The sequence below is a fragment of the Tyto alba genome, unplaced genomic scaffold (assembly GCF_018691265.1).
Source record: "Tyto alba isolate M040663 unplaced genomic scaffold, T.alba_DEE_v4.0 Super-Scaffold_5, whole genome shotgun sequence".
Lineage (NCBI taxonomy): Eukaryota > Metazoa > Chordata > Aves > Strigiformes > Tytonidae > Tyto > Tyto alba.
In genome coordinates, this window is record NW_024881326.1 from 2880330 (window position 1) to 2904142 (window position 23813).

The window sequence follows — 23813 nt, forward strand, 5'->3', positions numbered from 1 at the left end:
CACTCACTGTAATTCTTTAAAACAAATATTCTACCGTATGACTGGCCTCCTTTTTCAGGAAATGCCTTTGTTAAGAGTTACCTCCCAGCATTCAGGTTGCTTAGAATTGGACAAAGCTGCAGCACATCGACTGGCATCAAAAATGATGGCAGAGATAGGTAATGGCCTTATAGCTGTACCAAACCCTTTACAGATTTAAAAAAATGTTGATAATTTCCGGTATTTACCACCTGAAAACAGTCTTCATTCCAAACCTATAAGGCCCAAGTACTTGCCAAGTCCATCCCCAGTGATAAAATGCTTTGCATAACCACTTGTTCATCTGAAAACTTCCATTCACAATAAAATTTGGCATTAAAATGGCTTTGAGTTTCAGACATTTAAAGGATAATGATAGCTTCTGTGCTCTCTGTAGACAAGTGCAAGGATGTCTAAGCCCTGAAATATGGAAAACTGCTCACTGAGAATAAAAACTTCCCCTCCATCTTTCAGACCAGTGACATTTCTAATAATTGTGGCAAAGGAAAAAAAAAAAAATCTTCAGGATTGAAATATTACTACTTACAGCCTTTGCACATTATCTGCTGCATGCAACGATAGAAAAATTATTTAATTCCAAAAGCTAGCTCTTGCAGGGTAGGGACGGACAACACATTGTTTGGGGTTTTTATTAGCTGCAATATAGGAAAGGGAGATGCCTCATAAAAAGACTTTTTAATAAACCTTTGCTAACTGTTTCTGGCAGTTCAGAGATAACTGCACCTTTATAGTCAACCTTACTGCCGTCAGAAACTAAAAAAGGAGACAATTAGTGAAAATAAAAGGAAGATTGTAAGCTAGAAGAATTCTGAACTGCCACTACATTAACAAGGCTTCACTTTGCTTCTGTACTCTGAGGATGAAAATAAAAGTCCTTGCATTCAATATACTTTAAAAATAATTTTTAACTGAAGATTGATGCCAGGTTGCTTTTTTTCATCCATCATTTTAATAGAGAGAAAATGAGTAACTAGCAGAAAAGATAGCAAAGGTTTCACTCCCTTTAAGTTACTGTTCCTATATTTAGTTGCAGGGGAGGGTAACACAAAAAAATAAACACTATTTGCAACTAAATTTCCAGAAGCACCAAATTCAGTGCCTCGCTAGTGCCCACACTGAGAAATCTTGCATATGATTTACAAATGTAATTATAACAGTGTAATTATACTGGTATAATTCCCCAGAGGAACAAAAAAAAAAAAAAAAAAAAAAAAAAAAAAGATATTTTTCAACATCCAAGACATTTTTATTTTTAAATTCAACACGAGGAATTATACCAGAATAACTAGTGATAAACAGATACTGTAAATTTCCCTGAAGAGATAAGACCTAAACCCACAATCCTGTTATGCTGGGTTGACCTTGACTGGACACCAGGTGCCCACCAAAGCCGCTCCATCACTCCCCTCCTCAGCTGGGCAAGGGAGAGAAAATATAACAAAAGGCTCGTGGGTGGAGATAAGGCCTGGGAGATAACTGAGCAACTCCCATCACAGGCAAAACAGTCTCGACATGGGGAAATTAATTTATTACCAGTCAAATCAGAGTAGGGTAATAAGAACTAAAACCAAACCTTAAAAACACCTTCCCCCCACCCCTCCCTTATCCCAGGCTCAACTTCACTCCCCATTTCTCTCCCTCCTCCCCCCGAGCAGCGCAGGGGGCCGGGGAATGGGGGTTGGGGTCAGTTTATCACACGTTGTCTCTGCTGCTCCCTCCTCCTCACACTCTTCCCCAGCTCCAGCGTGGGCTCCCTCCCACGGCAGACCCTCCTCCACGAACTTCTCCAACTTGGGTCCTTCCCGCTTTCCACAGCTCTTCACAAACTGCTCCAGCGTGGGTCCCCCCACGGGGTCACCAGTCCTGCCAGCAAACCTGCTCCAGCGTGGGCTCCTCTCTGCACGGGGCATCAGGTCCTGCCAGGAGCCTGCTCCAGCCTGGGGAGGGTCCCAGCCTCCTTCGGGCATCTCCCTGCTCCACCGTGGGGTCCTCCATGGGTGCAGGTGGGCGTCTGCTCCACCGTGGGGTCCTCCCTGGATGCAGGGCACAGCCTGCCTTGCCGTGGGCTTCCTCACGGGCTGCAGGGGAATCTCTGCTCCGATGCCTGGAAGACCTCCTCCTCCTCCTTCACTGACCTTGGTGTTTGCAGCGTTGTTTCTCTCACATCTTCTCACTCCTTTCTCCCAGATGCTGCTCTGTAGCCGTTTTTCCCCCCCCTCTTCTTAAATTTGTTATCTCAGAAGTGCTACTACCATCGCTAACAGGCTCAGCCTTGGCCAGCGCTGGGTCCATCTCGGAGCTGGCTGGCATCGGCTCTGTCAGACACGGGGAGGGGGGGGGGGAAGCTTCTGGCAGCTTCTCACAGAAGCCCCCCCCCCCCCGCAGCCACCCCACTGCCAAAACCTCGCCATGCAAACCCAACACACCTGTAGTGACTTACAAATTGCAAATACTCAGGTTTCTTGACACTGGACAAGTTCTGAATACTGAAATGAGTAGATTATTACAGCAATGCTTTCAACATTATCCAGGTCATTTTCTCATACATTAATGACATAATAGAAATTTATGGAAGTTTTTATTGAATCTTAATTGTTCCCTAAGACCATGCCTGAAATAGAAAAAGCGACTGCATTCTGCTTTGACTACTACAGCAGATGTTGAGGAGACAGAATCCTGAACTCGGCTTTTTGCATTTAAGGGAAACTTCCGATTCTTCAGACTTACATACAGTATCTTGTATGTTTTAAGTCACACAATTATTTTGTCAGCTGCAGATGTTTGCCAGCTCTTAAAAAGAGCGTTAGTTTTCTCTTAGAGTAATACCAATACATTTCTTGATAGTTCAGTATGAAAGGTGTTTTTGAAGGGCGAGATGGATAATTCCAATATTTAGTTCGCTACTAGAAGCCTCTAATATTTTGCTGAGGTTTTTCTTATTCTTTACAAGGTAGAACATTTTAAACTAGAACATCACTGAAGAATTTAAATTGCATCTCCCTCACTAGCAAATGAGTTCAAATCAGTCCAATTACAATTAAAACATGTCATATTTATCAACCATTAATGATGAGAAACAATGTAAATCAAGGACAAACCTGTTTACCATTTAATAATCCACCTCAAGTGACTACCAGGAGAATTTACCAATGCCTAAAAATTGACATAAATGACACTCTTACTTGAGAAGTTTAAAGTTTTCCATAAAGTTCAGCTCTTGCAGATGCCATTGAATATTACACATTGCTAAAGATGTAAAAATAGAACTCCTTTGGTTGAAATTATGTCCCTCTGAGAAACTGTAAAACCCCAAAACCCAGGAAGTTTTTGAACACTGACTTAAAAACAGGAGCTGCACTTCACTGTAATCTTGTGCATTTTTAACCTGTTTAGAAGATGAATCCAGGATCATACTTAGCATGAACAGTTTCCACAGCCTTTCACACTATTGATAATTTCTTCTTCCAGTTTCTTCCTTTCCTCCTCTTTGGACGTCCGATTATTTCTCTCTTCCCAATTTGGATTGTTATGACTATTTAGTACTCTGCTGCTCTGTGTATGCCACATTTCATAATAGAGATTGTTAGGACTTGCTAGGAGGTCTGTGTGTCTACCACGTTCCACAACTTTACCCTGTAAAAGAAGGGGGCTAAATCAGTCATCTATATTACCAGATCTTTAGGAATATAAATGCTGCCAACATATGGGCCACAGTTTTACAGTATAGATTACAGGAATTATTAATGAGGAAGAGTTTGGGACAGCAATGAAAGACTGAATGTGTGCTGCACAGCAAGCTGAAAACAAGGAGTTGTGTTCTTCTCAAACTTACAAAAATGGGAACGTAGATGCCTTTTGTCCATCTGGACAAAATGTAAATAAAGCCCACCAACAGGGAAAGTTTTACTACCTAAACTGGAAGAGTTAAAGTAAACTTAGACCTCTATGAGGAGCAAGGTGTTAACTACTGCAAAAGTCACATGAATGTACCAAAACAAACACACATTCGTCTTTGCTGGATAACAAACACACTTACATTAAGAAGCTAACAGAAAAGAGCATACAGAGAGGGATTTGTACTAGATAACCAAAACATTTAAAATCAAATCCTAAAAACAATTACTGTAAATTGTGCTTTTAGATGGGTGCTCAGTAACTTGTGTCATTGCAACTGCCATCATGACAATCGAGTGAGCAGTTCAGTTCATCTGTGCTATTCTCAAGAGCAAAGATGATTTATTGACGATCGTCGTGGAAACGGGAAGGAAGAGTTGGAGAGGAGAACTCAAATCCTACAGTGAAACAACACTACTCTTCAAGAAAACAGACTGATCTTTTTACTTTGAGACACACATTTACATTCACTGACTTCAAATTAAAATAATGTATTCATTCTCCAGCTATTCTTTCTTTTGGGAAAAGACAGCATTATACAGACATCCACCTCCTTGGGACAGCTGCTTATGGACATGCTGGGGAAAAACCTGGCTCTTGTCACTTCTATTACTAGTCGTGCTGGTGGAATCTGAACAAATATATACTTGACCAATATAACTGCAGAATTTACTTCAAAACTAAAAAGTCCTTAGAGAGTTCATTGTAGTAGAGATTAAACTTTTCAATTACGACCTTTTTTTTTAATAGCTCTTGAACAATCATCAAAAATGTAACTTCTCTGTTCAGCTTCATGGCGTTAAGACAGATATCATCAATACAGTGTTTGTTTACTCATTCAAGAATTATTCCGACTTTACCCAGGCAAAGGTGCTGAAATTGTGATGCCATGTTTCCATTGCTAAACAAAACCAGTCACAATCATCTTGTCTCATCTCCAATACTGAGGTTATTTATCTGGTTGCTAACACAGTGCTCATCAATCAAGCTGGGACAACAAGAGGCAACTTTCTGCTGAGCAAACGTCAATGATGCCTCATGAAGCAGTCAGGCACTAAAAGTGATGCACCACGCTGCCTTACTCATTCACAATCTTTATTACACTAACATCATTCATGAAAGTGAGCACTCTAGCTGTTTTACAGTTTTAGGTTGTGCTTTTATTTTTAATTTAACAGTTACACTATAACACAAAACACACTCTTAGTAAGCTGTGAAAACTTGCACCGACAACAAAAAGTCGCAGATTGCCTTATAACATGTTAAAAAACATTTGCAAGATGTTTTAACATGCAGTTACATAAAGGATACACCTTAGGAAATGATTTTTCAGCAAAAGCTGAAAAAACAAGCAGATCACAAACAAACAAAAACTCCATGGAGCAGTACAAGTGATTTATTCCACTACTTCATTTTGAGACTCTCATGAAGCTGAGAACTGTAGAGCAAAGATAGTCACGAATGCCACCATTTCATAAGATTTTGTTCTGATTCCCCATTAAATCATTTAATGTACTGTGGGAATAAATTTATTTTCTTTTAGATATGCATATTTTAGTCACTAAATACACCTATGATCACAAGAATATAAATAGCAGCTGAAAAAAACGAATGCAGAGATAAATTTGACATCTATTATCAGCAGATAAGAGCACTATATTTTCTGCAGTACCAGTTAAAAGAGTATGAAGTTATAATAAAGACATTTGTTTATTTTAAATCTGTAGCCAGATATGGGTAATAGAGAGGAAAATAGCCTTAGGACGGACAATATGAGGTAACAGCTGAATAGTGCTATTAGTAAATCAAATGTTGAAACTTTGGTGGTTGTTTTTTTTTTTTTTTCCTTGTAAGAGAAGCATACAGAAAGGGGATAATCACACTTTTTACAGGTACAATAGAGAATAGTGTTCAGATTTATAACATAATTAGATTGAACAACCCTACAACAGTTTTATCTGCACGGAAACAGAACATGCTGTCCTCTCTCTGTCCATTCAAAGAAAAAAACAATGGATGTATGTGAAAAACAGACACTCATTGAGTAATGAGAATGAAGCATAAATTGGGGGAACACATTAGAAAACCTAATCTGACAGAAGCACATAATAAATTAGATTTAAAACATGCATCATTAAGCCAGCCCCAGAGCACAAAAGTGAAATCTGTCATATTACATGTAAGGAACATGTAATTAAGTGAACTATGCAAATGAATTAAAATTACAATACACAAGAGAGTTGCACATGCAAGTTTCTGCAACCGATAAACTGTTTGTTGCAAAGAGAAATATGTAAAAAGCAAAGCTTGGGCTAGAATTTTCTAACACAGTTCGTTTCCAAAGAAAGAATCTTCAGTAGCTTGGTGGGAATATGTTTCAAAATGGACACACGCACTCTCTAAAACAAACTCGGACATCATCTGAAAATTGCACATCACAAGGTGATCACCTCACCTGATCCAGCACAATGATTTCGTCTGCATCAACCACTGTTGACAACCTGTGAGCAATGAAAACCGATGTTCGGTGTTTCACGATGTCCCTCATGGCACTGAGAATATTCTGCAAGATTAAAATAGAGACAAACTCTTACACACTCCCAGGTGGTATGAGGAGACATATAATGCTGTCTGGAAATATACAAGTTACTGTAAATAAGTTTTACGAAACACATCCAGTACTGCTGTAGCTTCACAATAAGAAACAGCTACAAGTATCTGCAAAAGAAACAGAAGAATCCCAAGCATGAATATATGTGGCTCTGAAAGTCCTCAAACTGCAAAAAAGCCTGTATTCATAGAAAAATGCAGATATCCCAAGGGACAATGGAAGAGAAGTGTTGCTTGATTTCAGGAAAAACTTCCCCATGCAGCCATGCTACAAAAGCAGCATGAACAGCAGTAAAGGCAAGTGAAAATAGTAAAATATCATCCTAATAATAATACTTTCCAATCAGTCAAAGTTAAAGAAAAAATCCCTCTTAATATCATGCCAATGTGGAACATAAAGTTAAAGCAACCCTGGGAAAGAGCTATCCATCCACTGCTTCCTTTGTGATTCTTCCACCTTCCCAAACTACATTCAGATGCAAGCAGCATTAATTGTGAATTTGTGCCCTCACTACAGTAAGTGAAGTGTCCACTTCTTTTTCCTCCTGACAAACACTTGCCTTTGTCAGAAAGCCTTTCCACTACCAGACATATTTTTGGGGAAAGGACTCTTTTTCACTTGCTGTCCCTTAAAGTGCAGTTCTGCTGTGAACCTTTCAGCTTCGCTTATGATTCTTGCAATAAATACAGCAAAACAGAAGAGAGAAAGAATACAAGTAGCATGTTGTAGAACTGTGTTATCAACATTTCTGGTCCAATGAGGAAGCTGTACTATATGGATGTACAGTTTGTACTCTGATTTCTTTGTATCTGGAAAATGAAAGTAATTTAGTGATTACAGGTCAATAAATTTGCTCAATAATCTGCATAAGTGAACACAAACACAGCTCCAGCTCTAGTTTTTGATGACATTACTTTGTGAAATTACTGCTGGTGCTGAGAGCTTTGTGTTAAAGCAAAGATGTAGTTATGAAGCCTGATGCAGTTAGTGTGGTAGTGTCATGACATCTATGTCACAACGCTCTGATGTTTCACAGCCCCTCTTGTGAAATGAATACAAATTAATACCAGCACTGCAGGTTACACCTACCTGATTTGCATCTCAGAAAGATGCTGCACAACAAACAAGAGGTCTTCTGTTCTGCATTATGTCACAACTGTTTATATATAAGACATTTTTAATGAATGCTTGATGCCATCTAAACACCTTTTAGAGTGGATTGGAAAGCTTCGCACTGCATGGCCACACGAGGTATTTGCACGAGTTTCAAGAGATGGATGTTTAGTGGTAAATGGGACCTCAAGGGTGCAAAACAGAAAAATACCCAGAGACAGAGTTGATGTTCTTCACTATGTTTCAGGGTAGACAGACTCAGTATCTCTGCTCTGGCCTTTAGGAAAAAGGGCTTAGACATAGGATCTCTTAATAATAATACCAGGAAAACACATGAGAGTGATCTGGCAAAAAGAACAGAATCCTTTCTGAGAGGAAAAGAACAAGGAAAAAGCATCAGAATTAGACATCGTTACACCACTGAAGTTTTGTATTTTTTTTATCCCAATTTACCTCTTCTGTAATTGAATCTAAAGACGATGTGGCTTCATCATAGAGAAAAATAAGTGGCTCCTTTAACATTGCTCTAGCAATTGCAACTCTTTGCTTTTCTCCTCCTGAATGGGGGGGGGGGAGGAGAGGAAAACAAAACAAAAAAAAAGATGACGTTATAATTGTGACATTCTAAATTCAACAACAGACATGACTGTTTTGGGGGTTGCTCTATTTTTTTTTTAATATATATCATAGTTGCTACTGATAAAGGTCTGTACATGTTACATAAGATATCACACAAGCTCCCTGGTAAATGCAAAGTGATTCAAGATTGCTTATCCTTTTAGAAAAGGACAGAGAACTATGAGGACAATCAGCCACTGGAATAATCTCCCCAGGGAAGCAGTGGATTCCCCAACAAGGGACACTTGGAAGATTCAGCTGGACAGGCTGCTGGGCCATCCTGTCTAGACTGGGCTTTTGCCAGAAAGGTTGGACCAGGTGATCCTTGAGGTCCCTTCCAACCTGGTGTTCTACGATTCTATGAACTATTTTGTATATGCTACGAGGCAAGAGCCCCATACAAGTAACTAACATCGATGTACATAACTCACTCTATACACCAGGGAGTATGAGCTCATTTACCTGCTCTAAACTATGCCCTGGTCAGTAACTTTGTATACGTACATCCTGTTTTCTCTTCCAAATACAGAATGCTCTGTCCAGGCCTGCAGTATTTGATTTCATGTATCTCGCACACCCATTTTTTCTTTCAGGCCTCTCCTTGAAATTCATCTAACTTTTCACTCCATAATGACCCAGATTTGAAGTGTCCATACCTAACAGCCTTAACCAGCAGATTTCATTAAAGAACACAACTGATATAGTACTGAAAACCACCTTCATTATGCAATCTACTGCCTGATGGTTTCTGATGTAACCGAGTTTCAGACTAGTTTCCTTCCTTCACAATTCTTGCAGCCAACATCTACTCAAGAATAACTTAGGACAACTTTTACAGACAGGAAAACAGGTGCATTTGAGAACTTAAAATCTGCTGAACATTTGGTATGCAATGCAAACGTTTCACATTTGTGCACTCGTCCTCCTTTGTTTTATTCAAGACTTCAAAACATTCCATTTAATGCCGTTTATTCTTGTTAGTGTTCCATTCCTATCAGGAAAGAACATGCCTTAATAAACCACAACATAGTATGTTACAATAATAATGCTGCAGTTCAAATTTTCAACTGTCTTTGGGAGAATTCAGTAGCAATTAGAATTGTACAATTTACTCAGACTATTTTAATATACTTTCCCTCTCTCTGTTAAAGCATGTTCACAACTCACAGCTTGACAATATCCATGTCTGAAAGACATATTACAATAACAAAATCCAAGGTCTTCCCTTACATTTATAGCATACTGACTTGTTTCGTAGTTTTTCCCATTCATATTCAGGACGCAGCCTGTTAACCCTTTCATTCACAAACCCAGGGGTCTGGGCTGTTACAGCTCTATTACACACCTAATAGCAAATGCTGAACTTGATTCTCCCTAAAAAAGCCAAAGCAACTTGTTTTTCATTATTTCCTCTTGATGAATCAATCACTGAAACCAGTAAAAACTACTAAATTCTTACTTCACCATTTAAATCACTAAAGTTCTCATTGTAACTAAGACTTCCTTAGGCTTATTTTCATACCACACAAGCAAGGAAAACCATACTAGGGGAGAGAAGCTCAGATACTGAGGCTTGTTATCCGTGCTACTGGTCTGTCATTAGGAGTCTTGTTTGTACTAAAGTTCCTGACAATTATAAAAAAATCCACCAGGTTTAAAATATCAGGACAGCACTTCTAACATACAGTTTTCTGATGTCAGTTCTCAAAGTAGTAAACTGTTCACTTACTGGAAAAAAGGAATCAATATACCAAATTTTTGCATACAGAGAGACTCCAATTCACTTACTGTTTTTAAAAGTAATTAAGTTGCTGGACTCAGAGCTAACTATTCACAGAAAAAGAGCCTCAAATTAGGATCGCAGCCTTTACTGGCCCCACACATTACTACCACTGTTCACACAACCAGGACCCACATTAATTGCCATTGTGCCTTTCACTGAGACACCCACCTGGTCCTGAAAACCTTGGGTTTTCCATCACACCTATAAAATGCCTGGATTTCAAAGAGGACCACTTAAATTCACAGTTTTCACTCCTCCTATTTCTCCCACAAAATGTTATTTTAAAAAGACAAAACAAGTCAGGATTTGTGTTTTTCTTAGACTAGAAGAAGCCTAATCCAACTTAAAAAAAAAAAAAAACAAAACAAGCAAACAAAAAAAAAAACAACAACCAGATTCAGAAATGAATCTAATATATAACTTTATAACAATTTAGGGAACCATTCTACTATTCAGAAAACTATAGAGATTTCAAGTAACAGATGCTGTATTTTTACAGAGCTGCTGAAAGAACTCAAAGAAATGTATTTGACATCTCCGGTCCACTAAACAACTAAATTTGGCCATTTTTGGCCACTACAACTCTCACTATCAATGAAAATATTGATCTAACAAAAGCACATGGGATACAGCAGACACGTTAGCTCCACATTCCAACCTAAAACCACAAACTGACACCTGCAAGCAAAAGCATACAGAATCAAATTCCCCAAGAGCCGAGCACACAACTGTATTTAAGATCAATTCAATGCACAATTTGAGGGAGCCCAAGATGAGCAGACATTTCTGAGAGCATCAGCTTAAAACTTCTGCGCTCTGATTGTAAACATTACTGCAGCTTGTTTATTACTGTTGTTTGACAACTCACCTAATTTGTTGAAAACAAGAAACTGCTCCTTCAGTGGCAGATGTCCACTCTCAGCTCTTTTCCTATCACCTCAGAAATCCAGAGTCTTTCTCCTGAGAAGTATTTTACATATTCTTTTTTCTTTAAATACAAACAAAACAGGAAAAGAACACACTTCCCTTCACTTCCTAAACACCACTTCTGTTAAAGTACTATTAGATGGGTGCTTGTGACCACCATAGTGGTAGCACAAAGTGAAGGATAAAGGCAGAACCCATTTTCAGAAAGTCAGAAGGAAATTCCAACATGCCTGCACATGCTCCTCCAGATTCAAAATGGGACGCAGAATGACTTAGGTTGGAAGACACCTTTCAGATCATCAAGTCCAACTGTAAACCTGTTAAGTCCACCACTAAACCACATTCCCAAGTGCCACGTCTACGTGTCCTTTAAATCCCTCCAGGGATGGTGACTCCACCACTTCCCTGGGCAGCCTGTTCCAGTGCTTGACAACCCTTTTGGTGAAGAAATCTTTCCTGAAATCCAATCTAAACTTCAACGTAAGGCTATGGCTTTGAGCAACCTCATCTACTGAAATATGCCCCTCCTCAGCGGAGGGGAGTTTGTCTAGATGATCTTTAGAAGGTCCCTTCTAACTCAAACCATTCTATGCTTCTAATAAATGCCAAGAGATTTCAAACCTGTTGTTAGTCAAAACCTCTTTCTAGAAATTACTAGTCTGGGAAAATAGGCAGCACAAGAGAAATCTTTCAACATTATCACAGTTCTCTACAGTTCTGCCAGTACCTATTTTGTATCTTCTACTCGCTCACCCAGACTTGTGCTTCACATGTATTATTTCCCTTCAAACCTTCTTTGCATTCCCCTTTTGCAAACGTGCATGCTTTCTCCCGCACATACATTCTGGATAGAGAATATAACCTCTGATCCTCTGTTTCAGAGAGACCAGGACTCCTGGCTTCAGCAGCTGCATAGTAAGAAATATCACATACAGCTTGCTGTCCTTGCAACAGGCAGCGCGTCTCTGCCTGAACCTGCTGCATTCCTGCGCTCCCATCTCTCGACCCCCACCAGCCCCACATCCCCCAAAGATCCACACATCTCAGTACCATTCTCAAGCAACCTCTGTATCTTTAAGTTTCCAAACACGTTGAAATAAGTTTCTCCTGTAGGGCCACACCTCCTTCCCAATGGAGTAGCGCAGCCTGCCTGCCCTCTACCATTCCACCTTACACAGCTGACCTGCTCTTTGGTCTACCAACAAATGGTGTCTTGTACATGGAGTCAGAGTGGAAAAAAAAAAAAAAAAAAAAAAGTTCTGCCAAACAGTACGGCCTTGTATTCAGGAGAAGTTGTTTGGAAAGACATGTCACCACAGTGATCCGGCCTCTCCTCAGGCAGAGCAGTAGTTGCGTATGTGCTACGGTTTCTCCACTACTACTCTGCACTCAATTCAGCATTATGCTACCTACCTTGCCAAAATCCTTCCAAATATCTTCAATGACCTCACGCTTACCTAAACACCTTAAAGGTAGTATTAGAAACAGGTACCAAACCAATATCAATAACTGTGCCCCAACATTGCTCATACTGGCTAGCAATTTTAAGCAAACCTAGAGCATGTTCTGCTTTTTCAAAACAAGACAATAGGAGATGATTTTAATGAACTTTGAAAATGCACTTCTTGTAATATCCACCACGGAGGGGAACTAAACCCATCAGTGAATTAAATGGGGAAACCTCATGAAATGAGCATCCCATTTTATCCTGCATCAAACATCTGTTAAAAAACTGTAAGAGCCATAAGAAGAGAAAGACTGATTTAAAATATAATAAAATAACCTAATAATAATACATCCTTCAACCAAAACAGCAAATTAATTTTTGTTTTATTCAATGGATATTTAGTAAATGTAACATTTATGTGATGGACATTATTATCTTTGTCTCAATGCAACTTCAACCTAAACGATTTGAGACTCAAAGCGTTCCAGTGTAATCTCACTACTACCTAGGATGTTATACTTAAACTCTGTATTTTTAAAATCCCATGTCCTGCCAATAAAAAACAGAAAAAGGATATGGGAAATTATTTGGGCCTTTACCAGTTTCCATGGGATCCCTCATCTTACATTATAACTCTGCCACAGGAAGAACTTCCCTACAAACAAGTTTTGTTTGCCTTCAGGCAACAACCTCCCTACAAACAAGTGTATGTAATTGTAATGCTACAGACAGCTGTAGAGAAGGAGTAAAGTGAATTTTTTTGTAAGAGTGACCCTGAAAGGCTAACATAACTAGCAAAGCCTGGTTAATGCCATGATACAATCTTTCTAGTCTAGAAGAGCTATGCTGTTTATTATGGACTGCATACCCAAGCACAAAGGGACTTTGAGAACCTGATATCAGGCTTTTTTGTTCCAGTAACAAAGTTGCGTAATAGAAATCCACAGCCTGCAGATAAACAGACACCATTTTCGTGTTGTTTCCTACACAATTCATGGGTAAGAAACACATAAGGCAGGAAGGCCCTTTCATTAGGAACAGGGTCCAAAATGACTATGCTGTAACCAAATATCCCATTGCCTTACTATAAACAGCAAAACCAAAACATCACCTAACTTACAGCTGTTACATGTTTAGATTTAAGAATTCAAATTTGGAAGGTCTAGTCATATATATATAAGCCTATCATATCCTACATGCAAAGCACACAAAGTTCCCAATTCTGTTCACATGCATTCCACTACTACAAGAAACATAATTTTTACTTAGATGCATCTACAAGCTTATGTATCAACTCATTGAACACTCTCCCCTGAAAATACATTCCTTTAAATATCTTGTCAAGTACAGTTGTCTTGAACTACAGAGCTTCATATTAATATTTAGCCTTACAATTATGTTATAATGTAAATAATCTAAAAGCAAGTCTGACTGAGGAGTAAACTATGCATTAACTTTAAGGCAGCAAAAGGGATACAAAGAACTTGTGTGTTTAAGAACCTACCCGAGAGCTTGAGTCCTCGTTCCCCAACCTGAGTGTTGTAACCATTTGGCATTCGAAGAATGGCATCGTGGATTCCTGCCAACTTTGCTACTGCATACACCTCTTCTGGTGTTGCACTGATATTACCGTAGAGCAGATTGTAATAGATTGTATTATGGAAGAGAACAGCATCCTACATTTATGGAAAGAATATTTTAAACAAGAAACCAGGAACAATAGTTTAAAAACTGTCCCCAATCCATGAAAGAAATCAATCCAGAATAGCTTATATTTTTCTACAAAGCCTGAAGGTAAAAGTATTTGGGGAAACTTCCCAAAAACGGGGTTAATACATTTTGTGTCCTAAATATATAATATATACATCATGCATACTTTTACCACTTTGTTAACTCATTATGGGTGGTAGTCAACTATAGAGCTAAATCACTTAAAACTGGAGGCAGTTTCTCATGAAGATGATTAAACACATTTCAGAAATTGGATCTATACAACAATGCAGATAAAAACACAGCATTACCTAGGTGTGGAGAGGAAAAGCAGCATGGTGACTTTCAAAGGAGCTAGACAATACCACTGCATTAGGATTGGCCTTCGTTGAACCACAGTGTCAGAATACTGAAAATTATTATTAGTGGACTGTTTGGGAAGAATGAAACATGGTATACCTGAGGTACAACTCCTATTGCCTTTCTCAGACTTTCTAAACTGACATCTTGTATGTTCTGTCCAGCAACATAAATGTTTCCTTTCTGAGGTTCATAGAAACGAAATAATAATCTTACAATTGTGCTTTTCCTGAAATTGAAAAGAATGGAAGTTAAGGTTATATTCCTGGTTTGCCATTTACAATTTCCACACAGAATTGATGCCACAAACAAGAATAATAAAAAGCGAAACACAAGAACAAATGCATTTGAGAAACAAAATTCTGCATCATTGATTGTCATATTTAGTCCATTTACCCACCCTGACCCACTACCTCCTACAATGGCCACTTTCTTTCCTGCAGGGACTTCAAAAGACACTCCAGCAAAGACTTTCTGCCCCTCAAGGTATTCAAAATGCACATTATCAAAGACGATGGCAGCAGTCTGTGGTGTGATCTGCAGGGGTGGAGCCAGCTCTTTGTCCTATTAAAAGAAGAGTGCCACTTTATGTGTTGCCCAGAAAGTATCTCAGGCAGTTCAACAAGCTGAACAGTCCATTTCCTAGCTCAGAAAAAGGCAAATAAACACTCCAGTTTGGATATGTTGAAAATAATTATAATCCGCCACACAAGTGAAATTGGTTTGTTCCTCCTCTTCCCCAAAGAAGGTAAAAATCTCTGCTGTAAACACTCTGCTTTATAACTTCTTTAATAAATTCTGCATCATTAATTACAAATAAAAATTCAAGCACAAGGCATGAATACTTAAATAAATCTCAATACAAACACAGCTTCCATAAAGCAACTTTTGCTGTCACTAGAATGTTTTGCAAGAAAAAAAAAAAAAAAAAAACAACCAAACAGCTGCTATTGCTCTAACTGCACTTAAAGAGGAGGCAGAACAGCAACCTTACACAACATCTCTTTCTTGAACAGAAATTAAGCCTGGAAGGTAACAAACAGGGTGAAATGATGGCATTGCCAAAAACCAGCCCTATTAAATACCCAGATACTTTAGGAAAATAAGCTACTACTTACTTTAATTTTGGTATCTACACTGAGAAGTGTAAACAAGGTATTCATATCTATAAGTGCTTGTCTTGTCTCTCTGTATACTGTTCCCAGGAAGTTTAGGGGAAGAGAAAGCTGGAACAGCAATCCATTCACCATTACTAGATCTCCAACAGAAAGGCTGCCTTAAGACAAAATGGATGTGAGAATAAGGAGACTTGAAGGGTTGTCTTGTTAGGAAGCACCATAAGATTTTTTAAAAAAAAAATAATCAACCAAGTCTAGTTTCTTTTATCCCATTTTTAAAACCAGATGTTTAAATAGTAAACAAAATACATTCCCAGAAGATCAGATTTTTTTGTCGGAAGGTGCCTGAAATGAATGGCAATGTTTGTGTAGATTTCATTTTAAAAAAAGATATAATAGAACCAGCAAAATAAGACAAGTATCAGGAAACTCACAGAAAACATCAGATTGTAAAACTGTAAATACCCCAGAGAGACACACAAAGCAGCCTAAATAAGTTAGATGGGGAGGAACTAATATATGAAAGCAAGAATCAGGAAAGGCAATCTTGAGTACAGTTACAGACAAATCCAAATGATAGAATTTCTCATGATCAAGAGAGAGGACTTTCATACTACATTCAACAGAGCTGTTAAAACATACCACGAGAACCTCTGGGCAACTTAATATCAAATACACTGATCCAGGGAAAACTCAGGAAGACACACTAGCTAAAGGTAAGTGCCAGGTCAGTTCAGCTGAAACAGGCCCAGAAAGATGATTTAAAGCTGTATTTCTACAATCCTGCTTAAAGGCTATTCTAAATTTCCTTACAGACAGCCATAAACTGCACCTACTGACTTATCCATTCCCACGGCAACTCCTCCCTGTCCCGGCATCTCTTAGAAAGAGCAAGCAGATGCAAGAAAGACCACATGCTATAAAGGTCTACCTTTCAAACACAACTGGATGCTAACAGTATTTAAAGCATCATTATTTTTACTCTGAAACCACCTGGCTTTCACTGAGCCTCATCCTAATACAGCATTCATCTGCTGTATTGGAAGCTTGTACTGTGTCCTCCTAAACAAGCAGGATTTACTTTATGCAGTAAATTAGACAAATACAGATGAAAATCTCTAACATATGGAAACAAACGTTTTAATAATGTGCCCTTATCAATCTAAGGAAAGTGAAGGACACTGGTAATAAAACTACTGTAAACAAAGCACATGGTTATATACACATTGCAGAAAAGTTCTGAATCTTGACAACACGGGAAGGAAAAAGGGTAAAAAGAAAGGATCTTTGTAGAAGGTCCGCGGAAGTATGTGTATTTCTATGTCTTTCATAATTCTTCAGCAGAAACTTCCAAAGTTACATTTTCTTCGCATCTTTCTCTAACTGCTAAACTTTCAGAATGTTTCTAATAAAATCATATTAGTTACTGCTGTATATATATAATGGAATTGCTAATACTCCAAAAAGCAGAAATACCCGAAATTCTCAAGCAAAAATTCTCAAAATGAACTATCACATCAACCATAAGTTAATTTCAATTAATACCTCTATTATGGATAAATTAAGGTAAAGGAGAGTCATTTTTAGGTTATAGACAGATGAGTTACCTGCAATAATGCCCTGACTAGCAAGCACCATGATGGCTGTTAAGCCAATGCTAAATATAGCACTCTGTCCAAAGTTCAGGAGAGCTAAAGTAGAGGTAGTCTTCAGAGAGGCATTTTCATATGTCTTCAAGAATTCATCATATCGTTGGGCTTCATATTTTTCATTATTGAAATACTACAATATACAGGAAAATAATGTCACATTCTCAAACATACTAGACTATGTATTTAACTAGCTATAAAATTCAGTATAAACATACTACATGCACAGATACACACACAACCCCTCTTCAACACTTTAACAACTAGAAAAAAAAGAAGATAAAAACCATGAGCAAACACCAGCATGTTCTGAACTGGGAAAGGAGACATTATGGACATCCCTACCATACTCATATTCTAGTAACACTGGATGTCTGTCTTGCAGAACTTCTACCCAATTAACGTCAAAACCAAATACCAGCTGCCACTAGATACTAAAAAGAAGAAAAGTTACTGTCCTCTATATACTAGAACATCCTTGTTACTGTGATGGCAAATTCTCTAGAACAGTACTTCTCACACAGTGTCTACTTCTGGGTCCTTCTTCACAGCTAACTCCACTGCTTATCTTTCCAGTTCTCTCTAATTAAAAGCAGCATGAAATACGCCTGAGCCTGGACAATTTTAAAATTGTCCACAGGATTTTTTAATAGTAGCTGTAGAAGAACCAATAAGTGTCCTGTTCTTTCATGCGAACGTTGCAATGGAGGGCTACAAACCACAACAGGTAACGGAAACAGTACATGTGCTCATTTGAGAAAACAGTATGTTGCAGGCTGACATTCAGAAGACACTTTTGCAAACAAGTGAAGAGAAGCTTCTTCAAGACTTTGAGTTTCATTTTGCAGAAAGCAATGGTCAAGGCGATTCAGACGTGAAAGAAACTTCTCACTCTTTATTAGCAAATAGATTTTTTCAAGCCCCACTAACAACTTCCATGCTACTCTCTCAATATCATGTAATATCTTGAAATGAATAACATTTTTAAAATATGCTATTGCTCCAAATATGTAGCCCTACAAAAGATCAATCTTATGACTCACTTTCTTTAGGCTGACAGAAGTAAGACAAAGAGTCTAGTAGTAAAGATTGGTCTTACCTTCACAGTCTCATAATTTAGTAGCGAGTCAATAGCAGCATTACCCGCATCATTATCTGCTTTGTTCATTTCTATTCGAAACTTAGTCCTGTAAAATGAAGGCTTAATACAGTCAAGAGTTCAGACTGAGGCAACACTAAGTGCTCTGACAAATCTGAGGGCACGGCTTACCTCCACTGTGTAACTCCTATTGTGAAGGCTGCATAGGCTCCTAGTGTCCCCAGAGTTACTAAAGCAAACTCTGCACCACATTTGTAATACTAGAATATTTAAAATAAAAGAAAAAGAAAGTCATCATAATTTTCCAAACTTCACTGGTATCTCAAAATTAGGATACCTTAGCCTGAGACAAGAAGTCTGAAGGACGCTCTCAACATACTCCCTGCTTTGAAGAGCTTAAGACTAAATACAGGCATAAACTCAAGAGGAAAGTAACAGGGAGAAGGGTGTAGATAAAAAGGACGGAGAAGATAACCAAGAGCTAGAGTATAACATAATACTGGAAAGTTATTTTTGCCATTTTAAAACAAATATTGCTGATGTTTGTGCTGTTATCACAAGTAAGTATTTGTTTATATGCTTTTTGGATGGATTTTGAAAGAAAGATGAAGACTACGGAAGAAGAAATAAATGTCCATGCAAAACAATTTATGAAGCGTTTTCTTTACTTCAGGAGAGAAAATCCGTAAGAAGAAAAATTAAAGCTACGTAATAAAGATTTTTATTTTAGCATATAAATATCCAAAGATCCTGATTTCAAAGACAGTAAGTGTGATTTATAAAAGAAAAATTTTAAATTGAGCTCATTAAGCTTAAAGCCTTCAAGAAGGAGAAGCTTATTTTCCAAATTAGAATTTTCACTTTTACATTCTGTGTAAGAAAAGACCAGTGTTCAGAAGAGAGCCGATAATCACTCCCTCCTCTATCCTCAACACACTAAGACACAACATTCTTGGATATTTATATTCTGCTTCCTCAGTATTTATCCAGATATATTTGACACTTCTGTGCAGTTCACTTCTCTGATTTTTTCAACAACTCTGAAGAAAAACATTAAAAACTATCCACGTAAATACCACCAGCTGTAGACAGGTGTTAAACATAAAAATAATTTCAAATAAACCGATTTAAAGTAACTAATACTTGAAAATTACGGATTGTTCTCTTTTACAGTAGCTGCTTTCACAACCACCTTGTAAATTCTATTATTAATAATACTTAATAATATAATTATTAATATTATTAATACTCTGGTAAAAGAAAATCAATGTATTATTCCCAAATGAGACAATTCCAACTAATGAATAAACAACACTTACCAGAATTCCACTGACCAGTGCCACTTCAAACATTGTAGGTCCCAGATTAAATACTAAAGCGCTAAGAACAAAACTGATGCCTCTTGTTCCTCTGTCGATGGTTTTTGACAGAGCTCCGGTTTGCCTACTTAGATGGAACGCCAAATCCAGGTTATGAAGGTGCAGAAAAACATTTTTCGCTATCCTTCTGATTGAATTTTGAGCTACCTTTCCAAATACTGCATTTCTAGCTTCATTAAATAACGCTGCTCCAGCTCTGGAGGCACCATCTAAAAGAATATGAAAAAGTTTACAAAATGAAAATAATTGTATTTCCAACTTCCCTTCATGCATAAAATTACATTAGACTCATTTTTTATATATTTTCAACACTTTCAGTTCAAATGTAATCTACGCTTAATTAGTCCAAAACTTTATGCTATTTTTCATTTACAATCCATTGCGCACACATTTTAAATCAGTTTCTTTTGCTGTTGGTTGTAAGCAAGGATAGGGTTTATAATCAAGAATTGTTTTTATAAGCATTATTTCTTTTTTTTTAAATTGGAATATCAGAAGCAAGCTCACAGAACATTGGAAATGGACATCAGCACAGAAGTAACTATGAAAGGGCCATCCGAGACGCTAAGGGCAGCAGCTCTGCTATCCCGCTCCCTTCCTGAACAATATTAACAGGCGTCAACAGATTTGGGAACAGCACTTACAGCCGATGAGAACAGCAGTTGCCACAGTTGCCACTGTATTTGGTGCAGCACTGAGGTCGAGTATGTTTCCAGATACCTGGTTGAGGCTGTCTACTGCGTATTTAAACATGAAAGGAACCAATATATTCATGGCCTAAAAGCATAAGAACACCAATTAGTCCATATGCAGTAAAACACGTATTAATGTAGCATGAGTAGTTTTTTCTGAAATCACTCTACTGTTATATTTAGTTCTTAACCACTTAGTGTGGGTGAGATGACTCTTGATTTCAAGCACAATATTCTCCATACTATTAAGTCTTTACTCCTGGGACTGCAGGGTTAGTTTGTCTCTCTTGTGGGCTCCTTTTAAGTATCAATTTCTATCCTAAACAAGTTGTACACTGCAAAGGCACTTAAACTGAGGCTGAGCACCCAGACTCGGAAATGAATCAAGCAGCAGACACTGCATGACGCATACTCGCAATGCCATTAAATTATGTCGTCATTACAGGCTGCTTGCTCTTTGTGATACTGGCAATATTCAGTACGAAGAACTACTACCACGAAAGAAACAGCTCACCCACATATTGCTAACACTGGGTCAATCAAGATGTATTAAACCAATGCTCTAGTGACGTCAAAGAAAAGAAGTTAACCTATCCTTTGTCTCTTCTGACTGTTAATACCATCTTACTATTTAAATAATGCCTTCCATTTGCAGCATCACTCTAAACACTAACTTAATACCTACATTAACCCTAGCGTTTGGCACAGCAGGACAAGACTTTCTATACAGTCTACGAGACACTACAAATTACTTTCAAAATAGGAGCTTTCAAACAAAATACCAAAGTCATATCCAAAACCTAACACAGAGTATGTCACTGGTTAATTTACTAAGAGCATCAAAACCCAAGTACATCTCCTCTAACAGTGGTGTCTCCTCTACATACAAAAAGCAAGACAGCTAGATATGTAAATAAACCAACTTTAAGATTTTTCCTTTGCAGAACTGTAGCATGAGAAAAACCTGAAAATCTTGAAGAAAACATAAAATTCTTGTTAATGTTCTATTGTTACATCATTCACTCGTAGCAACAGGAAAAAAAATTTACTGCCAAACTTCATAAATTAATAGAATTAATTAATTCAAACTGCTTCTAACTGAAGATTTGAAAATAAAGTGTATGTGGCTTTTAGCAGCTGAACATGTATGTTAAGACCTACAATTATAATCATGGTAGATGTTAAAATACTTTACAGTAAGCTTACTTTGCTTAAAGTTGGGCTTTTTTTTTTTTTTTTTCAATATTTGGAAAAAAAATTGTGGGTAGATGACAAATTATTGCACATGAGAAGAAACAAAAAACCAAAGCAGATTGACAAAGATATTTCAGCTCTCTCCACCAAATGTTTTGTATACCCACTTATATCTCAATTGTATTTAGGGACGTCTGTCAGAGCTGAAAGCCCAGGGAATAAACTGTAAATTAACAGGATAAAACTAGATTGCAAGCAAAAAGAGTAGTAAGTCTTGCATAACTTCACTCCAAATTCAAGTAATTATAATAACTATCCCAGTATCATATATTCAGTGTTACAAATTTCTATAAGAAGTGGAAGACAGGTATTTCACCAAGAGGGAAAACTGAAGTTTTGAAAATATTTCTTTTAACTACAGGATGAAAGAAAAAATGTTAAGTTAATTTTTTGAATCTGTTCTGTTTATTTTTTTTAAAATCACTGCTTCAGGCAAAAGTTTTAAATGCAAATGAGGAAGGAATCCATTTTCTCCTCTTCCCTCCTGTGTCTCCCCTATGAAGCACACTAAGCAGAAGAAAAAAAATCAAAAAGACTACCAAATCCTCAATACAGCATAATCTAGACAACTCCTAAGAAGAGACAGATGAGATTTGCGAGCATCTAGCTGAGATTACTACTGGTTAGTTTGTGACTGAAAAAAGAAAACGGCTGAAAGATCAGGTCCTACTTCAAATATATTCTTCTGAAATTTATCCAGTGCAAGCCTGAGAGTCATTCAGCAACAGCTCTCCTTTTAATAGACTAGAATTGTGGAAATCTCCATTAAAAAAAAAAAAAAAAAAAAAAAAAAAAGACCTGAGGTTAGCATTATCTGCAGAAAGCCAACAAATACCATCAAAGCAGCAGTATACAATAATGTCTGATAACTTCAATTATACACAACAGACAAACAGGTTACTGCCATTACATGCTTAAACCTCAGGCATAAAGCCCCACAAAGACCTGAGGATGCATTAACAGTGATTTTGAATCTTTACAATACTGAAATTCAAATCCTTCCCTCCCTTCCCCAGTATAATCAAAAAAACATACTTTCCCTTCAGAGTTACTGAAACTCGATTTTTGGATGGCATTTTGTTCTTAATAAAGACAAATATACTACCATGTGTGTTACAGTGATGACCAACATGACAAAGTGCAGGTTTTCTTGGGAAAGACTACTCAGTAGAAAATAGGAGTATTGTAATGCAGATTGTCTTGATTTGCTGCAGAGTCTCACAAATCCCTCTGCAGGGATTTTACTCTTCAGTAGACTATGCTACACTACAGGTAGTTTAGAAATAGAACTACAGATATATTTTAAAGTCCCTTTAAAGAAAAGAGGTGTATTCTTTAAACTGCAGTTCTCCACTCACAATTAATTTAACCAGTAACAGCCTACAATTTTGCAGAAATGTCTTCTTTTACATCAATATAATTCTACCCAGTAGAGTTTTAAATGAAATTTAAAGCCTGGTCTCAGGTTATAGTTGTTCTGACTCCTGGAGGGTAAAGCTTGAATAAGAACGAGGCAGCATGGTATTGCATTTCATTAGCAATCAAGATAGTCTGCTTTCCAGTGATTTAAAAAAAAAAAGTTAATCTTACGAAGTTTATAGCAAGAGAGATGAGAGGCCATTATTAGAAACAGGCCTTTTCTACTCAATTTGGTAAGTCAATGAGATCACGTTCACATTGATGAAAACAAAATTTCAGCCTTCTACATCGACTCACAGCTATCTCTTTAGTCGTCTAGACTTGCTGGGACAGAACAAAACGCTTTCAGCACACCTAGGTACACTACAAAAAACTACCATGCAAAACAATTGTCTTATGCAATACATCTATATATGTTTTCCTCCTCTTCCGAATGCCTGAAAGCTTAATAACAATTCCCATTGAAAAGACCCTTTTAATACAAATTTGTACATTTTCTATTTATAATTTTGAATTAATAGCTTATGCTTGTCTGAATTTATTGGAAAGCAAATACAGCACCCATGAAGTCATCCCAACTCAATTGCCCACATTTAATGGCATGTTATACTGTAATGCATCATGCTTAAATGAGTTTAAACATTTTTTAAATGACTGCACTGTTTTAAGCTGACAATGCATCATCATCTCTATTCCCCTGT

At 37.5% G+C, this 23813-nt stretch overlaps 1 protein-coding gene across 1 annotated transcript in view; it reads right to left on the reverse strand.

Annotated features, from left to right (window-relative positions):
- Positions 1 to 2251: 2251 nt before the first annotated feature.
- The window catches only part of ABCB7 (ATP binding cassette subfamily B member 7), a 42220-nt gene continuing 20658 nt past the window's right edge, over positions 2252 to 23813 (reverse strand). The window contains exons 5-16 of the mRNA XM_042807185.1: positions 20392 to 20524; positions 19688 to 19956; positions 18540 to 18628; positions 18369 to 18456; positions 17228 to 17402; positions 15621 to 15778; positions 14903 to 15066; positions 14602 to 14731; positions 13937 to 14108; positions 8111 to 8214; positions 6389 to 6496; positions 2252 to 3672 (exon numbers count right to left, since the gene is read on the reverse strand). Coding sequence (XP_042663119.1) covers positions 3454 to 3672; positions 6389 to 6496; positions 8111 to 8214; positions 13937 to 14108; positions 14602 to 14731; positions 14903 to 15066; positions 15621 to 15778; positions 17228 to 17402; positions 18369 to 18456; positions 18540 to 18628; positions 19688 to 19956; positions 20392 to 20524 — 1809 coding nt within the window. The 3' untranslated portion in view covers positions 2252 to 3453. The remainder of the gene's footprint in view (positions 3673 to 6388; positions 6497 to 8110; positions 8215 to 13936; positions 14109 to 14601; positions 14732 to 14902; positions 15067 to 15620; positions 15779 to 17227; positions 17403 to 18368; positions 18457 to 18539; positions 18629 to 19687; positions 19957 to 20391; positions 20525 to 23813) is intronic.